We start from the raw sequence: 10071 nt of genomic DNA, 5'->3' as shown, positions 1-10071 counted from the left end.
TCCTAACACCAGACTGTTCAACAGGTCAATGTAGATTAAGTAAATTTAATCTGATCTTGAGTAGGTGTTATTGTGTCAGCCAGACATCCAGATCACAGCTGGATAAAACAGGAATTCACATGCAAAACTGCACTCTAACACTGTCACTCACTCACTCATAGATTAGGTCTGTTGAAAAGCAGACTGACATTATCAATAGATCACTTGCATCAGCGTTAACTGACTTGTTTTTTCAGTCACAGCGCATAAAGGAAAGCACGGATTGAAATCATTTATTGTTATATTTAAGTTATGTGACAAATGTTTGTGTGCTGTAAAACAAACTGTATGGGTGGTGTGGTGGTTACAGGCGGTTAACACTTTCCTTGATCTAGATCACTATCATGAACATTTAAAGCTGAATACCACAGCATTGCGTCTTCAGAAAGTTAGTCATATTTTGTTCCCAGACTCAGCACTACTGCTGTATAGGTGTTTCAACAAAAACAGGTGCTTGCAAGAAGAACACCCCTGGCAGAATCCAGACCATCATGTGAGGACTAACTGGAATAAATCTGGCATTTCAGGTTATAGTGACACAAACTCAATCTTCAGCACCTGCTTTGAGTGCGTCACATGAATTAAGAGTATCACAGTCCCGCTTACAAGACAAACTTGAAAATGACCTCATGCGGGACCACTGCAGTCTGGCTTGGTATGAACAATAGCGAGTCTGTGCTGGTCCATCCTACGTTTCTCTCCAGCATGTCTATGAGCATTGACCACAGCTTGAGTCACATCCTTCCCGGCTTTCCTGCTTGTTTACGGAGTGCTGGCGCTCAACTGCCTATGATATCACGAGCCCTGGGTTATTAGGAGTCGCACTGTTTGAAAAGACCTCCAGGACAGAGTGGAAAGAACCATCCAGGGTTTGCTATAACCACAAGCCTGATACAGGAAACCCCCTCCCCTGTCTCTCTCTGTGGAGTTTTCCTCTCTATTCAGCATTCCTCATTGGTCTGTGGGACAGGTGCCTGCAGATGACACTATGACAACTCACTGTGATGACTGCAGTGACATCACACATGAAATGACGCAAAGAGACGATGGAACAATTTTCTCTAAATAGACATTTAATGATTTAAAATAATGTGGTTACAGACAGGGGGGGGGGGGGTGTCAGGTGTTGGGGTGGAAAAGAGGGATTTTTTTTCTTTTTTTAACTGGTATTCTGTTTACCGTGCAACTTACACTGACTTTCCATGTTTTCTGCAAAGCTGAATGTCTATGGAGTCAAACTGACGAAAAAGCACAACAGCCATGCAGAAAGGCGTCGCTCTGACATGTATCAATGGCATCACATTCAGGTGATAATACAAAGCAAGAGAGAACTTTTTAATTTACAGTTATCAAACATATAACACTGAATTGAAGTTCATTAGCATGTAACAAATATATACAGATAATCAACAAATAGGAATTGTGGCAGAACAAAGCAGCTTCATAAAAAATATACTTATTAACCTGTGTGGAGGTGATTACAGTAACTTTAAGTGAGAATTGTAACATACTCTTAAACTTGACCCATTGTAATAGATTGTGTACATGTACATCTCTGCGCTGTATGGGTTGGATGTAAACAATACTCCTGCTCTCCTTGGCCTCGCTCACACTAAACAATAATATTCCTTTCTTTTTTTTTTTATTAAACCTTGCCTAACTGAAGGCTCCATCTAATATTTGCATTGATCAGAAATTAATATAACTTCAACAAATACAAAAAACTAAACAAAAAGTAGATACTGACTGACTGACACCTGCCATTGATAGCACATTAGCGGCTTGACTCCGCCCCCTCTGATTTCCACCTGCCTACTGCTGGCTGAAGAGCTGCCTACTGGGTCCGGAGCTGGTAATCTGAGGAGGAAATGGACAAGACTTAATCAAATGGACAAAGAAAAAAGGGAATCGGAGAGAAATCAAGTGGAGGCAGCTGATGCTGTCCACCCAGAATGAATGGAATATAAAGGAAATGAGATGAGGATGTTTGGCAATTAGTGGCAACATTAGCAAAAAGACCAACATGTGCAACCTTGGCAATCTCAGTATGAAGATCAGGGAAGCTTAACATAAGTTCACTTTCTCACATTTCGCAGGACGTTACCACATTGCCTCATGTTCTGCAGTGTATCCCCTTTTCGTAGAACTGCCTCAGTTCAAGGTTGGTTCCCACAACATTGCACTACATTGCCCAACTGTTGCCTAATAACTGCATATATGGGCACTCTGTAAAAGTATTTCTGAACTCTTAACCTACCTCCATTTTGGGTGATGTAGCGCACCCATGGCAGGGCTTGATATCCACTCTTCTCAATGATCTTCAGGTAACGCACCTGTCAAGGGAAAACAAAGCTGAATGACTGGTATGAACATAACTAATATAGAGAAATGACTTTGCACAGAGTCCCAGGGGACAGGAGCCCCTCTCAGGATGCACTGGGAGAGAGCCAGGATACACCCAGGACTGGCTGCCAGTCTATCACTGGGCTAACACACAGACAAACCAAAATATAAATACATTCTCACCTACTCTAACCTGCATGTCTTTGGACTGTGGAAAGTACTGAATTGAGAAGTGAAGTGCCCAAAGGAAACCCACGTAGACAGAAGGAGAAAATGCAAACAGTACCCATTAAAAAGGCCCCAGCCCACTTCCGCACTACATACTCAAAACCTGCAAATAATTTGTATGTAATGTGTTTAAACTACAAAAGTCAAAGTTAAAAAAGCATGACTCCATAAGGAAGTGAATAATTCAACAAAAACTTGATGTTTTTGTCTACTGTTGATGTACACTATTTTCTCACAAAGGAAGTGGCACTCACAGCTGCAAAAAATTGCAGTGATGGTGAGATAGCTCCAAAAATATCACAGCAACCAAAAAATATAGAAATATTTCAAAAACCATTTTGCTTTTGTTAGTTTGCAGTGTTGTAAAGCCACATTTTTAATGTACATCAGAGAGCATACATTGTATAATTTCCTGTCAGTATAAAAAGGTATTTCGATATGTTGAATGACAGTATACTGTAAAATGTTGCATGTAGCATGAAAGTGTATATAATTATTATGTACTGCAGAAAGCATTTGGCGTGAAGCAATTTTCTTCTGATCATAGCTAACTACAAAGAGTTCAGAGCCACCTTTAAACCCTATCCTTTGAGTATTCAATACTCAAAAGACAGATTTTTAGTTGAGTACTCTTTTAAGCTTTTAGCAAGCTGCAAGTTGTAGTGAGAGTGGTGTTGCTGATGAGGAAGCAGTAGTATGAGTCACACTGAGAAGGGGGAAGCTGATACAGAACAGCTTTCAAGGGAGACACAAATTGAATTTACATAACTGTAACATACTATTTTTTGAGGCCAGAAAGAAAAAAAAATGCACATCAGCATAATCAAGACAACTTTCACAAGCCATTAACCGATGTTTCACCAGACCAATGTTACAACAGAGCTGGTTTTCGAGAAAAACACTCTAAAAATACCCTGCCATCCTGACCATCGCTTAACACGATTGCACGTTTTTTTCCCCGTCAGGTGGGAAAAAACACTGTTAAAAGGCATGTCTCTTTAACAATCTGTCCATGTTAGTTAGATTTATAGTGACTTGTTTCTAAAAGATGAGCTATGTCTTCATTTATTTGAATTCATTTCTATCACAAGTCAACCACAATTACGAAAACTTACTTTTCTGTGGCGTGCCTTTTCAACTTGTGGTAGCAATAAGTATCTGTCACTATGAGGTACAAAAATAATTACAGACATTTCTTTCTTGCTTCTGTGTGCTTTTTCAGTAATAACCTTCACACAAACCTTTCTGTTACAAGAAAAAAAAAAAAAAAATCAGATCTGTGCTCTCACAATTAGCAGGGATGAGAGCTCGGCCGTTTTAAGGCTGACACGACCCCTCTCAGGGAGATGCCGCCGTGCCATGTCTCCATTATCCCGGTTCCCAGCCGAAAGCAGGACAGACAGGGCAGGAATTTGTGGGTCGTGTGGCGGCGGGCCTCTGGTAAGGCCTCGGTAGTGGCTGCCTTGTTATTACCTTCCACTACACAGTGAGGTCAGAGAGCGAGAGAGCGAGAGAGCGAGAACGCTGTGGCCGCCAGACACATGACGACAAACACATAGACACAGGATCACCAAGTCTGCCGGCACAGCAATTCTCCCTGAACCCAGCAGCCAAACATGTAGTCGGCTTGACCGTGGGTACGCAGTCAGCAAAACTGCATCAAAAGCCATCCTCCGCAAAATATCATTATGGCTTGTAAGATGAGAAGGGGAAAGAAGGATGTTTGTTGTATCTCGTTTGGTAAGTACAGACTACATGTGTGGTCTGGACTTATCAGGCTTTTGGTAGAAGCTTTGGCCCGAAAAGTATCTACCAACTTGTTTGGGTCCCTCAGCATCACCTAAAGATGGGAGATTTGAAAACCTAACTACAGTTCTGCTCGTTCTGCCACTCGGCCAAAGTGTGGGATTACTCCATTCCTAGTTAAATTTATAAGGTGCAGTTACTTGCATCATACACACTTCACATGTGCTCTTCCCTACACTTAGTGGCAGAGTTAAGAGGAACTTTCTCATGCTTTGATATTTACATGCGTCTAATTAAACTTCATAGCCTCTTCTCACACGTACAGAGTTGTGTTACTGGCTGCATTAGAGCCTGAGACCCAGTCTGCTGTTACCCTGTAATAAGGAAAGGTTACTGCCCTGACAAGAGTTCGATGGGAATATAACTCTTAATAAGTCGCCTTTGAGATGGTGGCTGCAACGCAGTGTGATTAGAAGAGTTTTGAAGCTTTTGGCTTGACAGAACAGTGGAGGCCTACAGCAACTTGGGAACTAGTGAACTGCTAGAACTTAAGAAGCTGAATCTGATATTTTAGGTTGATACTAAGTACTGAGCACATTTTCAGATGTCAAATCTTTTGGAAATATCTCTAGCACTCAGCTGAGGTATGTTAGACAAGAAAAAAACAACAACAAATAGATAAAAGAAAAGTCCCCAGAGTGCAACTTCCTGGAAGGCAGTTACTAATTTATTGGAATTAGTAATTAGTTATTGACATTTGACCCGTTTATGATGAGTTTCATATGTTTAGTCATTAGCTGTAATGTTTAGCCGTTTAGCTAGATGGCCTGATGAACAGAATTATGCAAATGAATATGTTTTAAAAACTGTCCCAGCCAATCAGTAGAGAGGTCCATTAATAGTAAAGCTAGTATTGCCAAGAACCGCTTACAAAAATTTAATATTGTCTTGGAATATAAAGTTCGGAAAAAACTGACATTGTTCCATTGTAAACGTATTGATACATTATAGCATTTCTTTTACATCTTTTTAATGGTCAAGAAAAGCACAATGGTGTTTGTAGACACTGACCACTGCACCGAAGTGTGTGTTCAAACTGAATAGGAATAGGAAATGTGTCAGCAATGGTTTATAGAAAACCACAAAAAGAGGATCCATCAACCAAATAACTGGGCAAGATTTCACTGTATATTATATTACTTTTAGTTGTTGCTTTAGTTCATTCTTGGTGTATCCTTGGTGATGGTGTATATTTTACAAGCATGGACCAGGTAAAGCAACAGTGAACACACCACATCAGTGCAGATTTGTTCGTTTCAATAGGCTACGTCATTAACAAGTCTACTCCACTTGCGCCGCACCTGCTGCTGTGAAAACGAAATCACAGGTGGACAAAGAGTCCAGAGTTATGGGTCTTTTTGGCAACTTTACAAAAAAACACTACTGATGGAGAAAGTCAACAGAGCAGACACATACAAAGAGAGAGAAATATAGAGGAGAGGCAAGGCGGTGTGTTTGCAGTCAGAGGTGTAGGTGTGATCATTTGGGGAAAAGACAAACTGAAGGGAAAAGGAGCAGATTCAAGTAGTGAGCAAACACTAAAACAAGGTGGAGAATGAAGCAGAATTAAAATCGTGAAATAAGAAATAACCTGCTAGAAATTGAAAGATTTCTGCTAAACTGTGTTAAAAGAGAAGGTTTTCTGGCCAAATGAACTGATCTAAAAATAGTAGACAGGGACTATAAAAGGAGTTAAAAAAAACAACTAAATTTTAGAAACAAGATTAAAAGTTGAAGCCATTTGGGGATTTTAGCTTTTACCGTAATGTATGACAAGGCTTTATCACATGCAAAGCAACTCCGTACCTGCCTTTGTCGCTGCACTATGACTTAATGCACTTGCTTTTATTCAAGCATCTGTTCATTTATGGATTGGCAAAGATTTGAAAAGGAAGGAAGGAAAAGGAGATTACTTATTTCAGATTGCCAATTACCTTGGAAAATGGCAAGCATTCTTACACTGCCAACACCGCCCCAATTGAAAGTACAACATATCTCAATTAATTTGGGTTTGAGCTTATTGTTTCCGAGTGGGCTGCATAATGTCCATACAACCTAATAATGTTTTATTGACTATCACAGGAAATGTGGAGAAGCTGGAAAATATGATCTTGTAGCTCTTTTTTATGAGCTATACAGAAAGCTGTATTAAAAGTTAAGAAGTAAATAAAAGCGTATTAGAAGAAGAGAATAAAGTTGATCAAAGAGCTACTGTAAGGGTGGATGGTAAATACAACAGATGTTATTAAAGTAAGTTTTGAAATACTTTATATACAATTTGACTGTTTATACTGTAATACGAATTCATAAATGCTCAATAACCAAGCTTTGCTGCTCTAGGAATCTACTGCCTGTACTTCCTGTATTTTTTAAACAAACACACTTACAAACCGCTGTAATTATGTAACAGTAATTGGGTAATATCATTTCATAATCTACACAAAGTTTGGTTTTAGGAATCAACGATTATTTACGATTACAAAGATGTACGTAGCTGCTTCTTAAGCACATTTTGTAATTACAGTGTGATTACAGTTCACCGCATACTCATAGGAACTGACTATGTGGTGGAGAGGTTGGCCATATCTACATATGTGCTAACTGAGAATCATTAACGCTTTCAAAATGAAATACGTGACGTTTAAAATCTAGAGAGAATGAGTAAAAAACACAAAGATCTTTTTCCTGTGGTTTTTATTATTACTCTTCTCTGTGTGTAACCGAGGTGTAGTTATTAAATGGACCTATGGAAAACGCTCTTTTTTTCTTTCTCGAAGCAATAATATGATTTTTTCTAATGGAGTTTGCCATGCTGCCATTTTTTCCCCTCACATAAAGACATGGGAAAACTTAATTTTGTGTCACTGTGGTGCTACACGTATAATCACAGGACAGCTGTGATTATATAGTAAGTGTAGCACATCTGTGTACGTCTGTGGTCAGGAAGAGTTTTCATTCAGACATGAAGGAAAAACATTATCTTCTCTCTCAATTTCACAATCAAAATCCAATGAATCTACTCACCTGTAACTAAGACCGACATTTTAGATCACTGTGATTAACATAAAGGCAGAGGGTCATGTCCGAGATGATGAGCAGTTGCTCTCTGGTTTGTTCAACAGTAAAAATTTTCTCCACCACAAAAAGGAGTCACACAGTTTAAAAGTGCTCCATTACTGCCCCCTCTGGCAAAAAACAGGACAAAAACAACTTACATTCCTGCTCTGAAGACAGAGTATGAGACACTGCTATGTGCCATAAATTTTAAATCCAGGATGATGGGGAAACAACATAGAACCACAAGATATTTGGACTATGCAGTCATGTGCGCTGGAAGATCATCAATCTGCTCCTATTTGGTTTAGTAAAGGAATAATAAAAAACACAATTCGACCAACTATAAACAGAACAGACGTTTTCCTGTGATACAATGTCCTTAATTTTACCTCCATGTGCTGCTGCAAGAAGGTTAAACAAATTACTTGGAGTTATTTTCTGTTCGACAGAGGTCATGTGTGCATATCTGCCGGATGTACCTGGATGCCGGAGGTGGTGAAGTATGGGATCTCAAACTTGACACTGATTGGCGGCTTCCCCTCCTTGTCTTCAGCCTCTACACTGGGCAAACCGAAGTGGGCCCGCATCAAATACTCCTTCCCACCCTGTGACAGTTATAACACAAAGTCTATAATACAAAACTAAAACTCTGGAAACCTCATGTGTTAAACCCTAAAGAGAGTCCCCTTACAAGTTTTTATAAACATTAACAGCAGGACAAATGCAGAAACTTACACATGAAAAAAAAGGTGAAAAACACAAGCAAAGTGCAGCCGTAAAACAAAAAAAATCCCAAACACAAGATTACACAATAATTTTTAACCATCTGCATGATACTCATGAGTCATGATTTCTGCTCACAGGGAAGGACTTGATTGACCAGACAATCTCGCTGTTCTCAGGCACCCACTTCACACTGCCCACTGTGGTCTTAAATTTGGGTGAGTCGGCGTCCGTTGGCACAGGAATGTGGATCTCCACGTTGTTGGCTGTGGAACGCCTTTTGAACTGACTCTTTGCCTGAAACAAGTATCAAGCAAGTTAAACGTGAAGTCCAGCCTAAACAGGGTATTCAACCAGTGCTTAATGATAGCTTTATATATAGTATAAAATAGGTTGTGTCACGCATGAAAACACGAGACACAAAGTGCCTGAAAATCATTACAAGATATTGGTACTCTGATGTGAGGGAACATACCTTGAGCTCGTCTGAACTGCATTACAGCCAAAACATGTTTGTTTACTTTGTCTTCTATGAATAACTATGGGGCTGACAACAAAGGCAGTGCTGCAATAAATTACATAGCAACTTATGTACCAACTGAAAAAGTGACTTACCTTGATCATGTACTCGATCCGACTGTGGGAGTGCTTCTCAATAACAGATTCAATCCAGATCAAGGGCTTCACCTAGGGTATAAACAACACACATATTTTACCCACAATCAAATAGATTTTAAACAGGTACCAGAAATGATCAGCCTAGCAGCTCTGCATGGAGTCCTGCATTTATAGGAGACGTAACACATTAAGACGTTAGGGTGCATCGGAAAGTGTAGTGTACTGTTAATGTGACTGACTAATCTTAATAGTAGTTGACAGGGAACGACCAGTTATCTACAGCTAGGCCATCCTCCAATGTATGGACAGAAGGGCAAAACCATTTACATTTACCTTAGAAGCAGATCTCTTTCTCTACGCAAACAATTACACAATCAAAATGTGAAAGTCTGCGGCATTCGTACACTTTCTGATGTACAGCCAAATTTAACGTGCTACTGTGTTACATCATCATCTGTAACTGCAAGACCCGAGCAGATTTGCCAGGCTGAGAAGGCTCTGGCTCCATTACATTTAACATACTGTGAATGTCAGTTTGAATAACATATGACAAAGTCACCACCCAGTGGACACCAGATATTACTACACCAAGAACCAACATCAAGTGTTTAAAAATGGCAGAGAAAGAGATACTCAAATTTACTTTGTGTGTTCTCAGTGTTGTTCTATTTAGGGAAAATACAAACTGTCCTAATCAGAGTACATTAACTAGAAACACTTCTGCTCCACTGTACCACTTCCCCTCTCACAAGCTTACTGGCAACCCTATTGTGAAACATTCAGAATTTCATGCCAGTTTAAACTTTGTTAAACTCAAGTGCTTGTCTATAATCTTCTGCATTAATTATATATTTTTCTACTAAATTTCATGACTCTGCATTTGTTATTTGAAATGCTCACTGGTTGATGATGAAGCAACTTGGGCCTTATTTAAGCAACGGCTGGTTTGGCCAAGGCCCCATCTCTTGCGTGTTTTTTTCCAGGTTAGGAGTTTGTTCATAAATATTTACTTAGCGTACTGACTGTGCCTTCCAGCAACGTTTTTGTAAACACGTTGCTCTTATAAGCCTTCGAAAAAAAAGTGCATTCTCTAGGATTTACAGATTTGTAATATTAACCAGAAACCAGATAGAAAACTGGCTGTCAGGAGTACAGGGAGTTATTCTGATGGGCTTCACATATTGGGCCATTGAAGAGAAAAACAACATGGAACATGTAATACCACATATCCACAGGTCATTATCATAATTATATATA

At 39.5% G+C, this 10071-nt stretch overlaps 1 protein-coding gene across 1 annotated transcript in view; it reads right to left on the bottom strand.

Moving 5' to 3' along the window:
- Positions 1-1201: 1201 nt before the first annotated feature.
- The window catches only part of ap1m1 (adaptor related protein complex 1 subunit mu 1), a gene marked incomplete in the record, with an annotated part of 10258 nt that continues 1388 nt past the window's right edge, over positions 1202-10071 (bottom strand). Inside the window, 5 exon segments of the mRNA XM_038717581.1 lie at positions 1202-1896; positions 2297-2372; positions 7953-8078; positions 8335-8493; positions 8812-8883. Coding sequence (XP_038573509.1) covers positions 1874-1896; positions 2297-2372; positions 7953-8078; positions 8335-8493; positions 8812-8883 — 456 coding nt within the window.

The sequence above is a fragment of the Micropterus salmoides genome, unplaced genomic scaffold (genome assembly GCF_014851395.1).
Source record: "Micropterus salmoides isolate LMB-PRFRI ecotype aquatic unplaced genomic scaffold, ASM1485139v1 Ms_hic_scaffold_14, whole genome shotgun sequence".
Classification (NCBI taxonomy): domain Eukaryota; kingdom Metazoa; phylum Chordata; class Actinopteri; order Centrarchiformes; family Centrarchidae; genus Micropterus; species Micropterus salmoides.
Note: the sequence above shows the minus strand (reverse complement) of the source record. Positions and strands in the feature narration are given on the sequence as shown.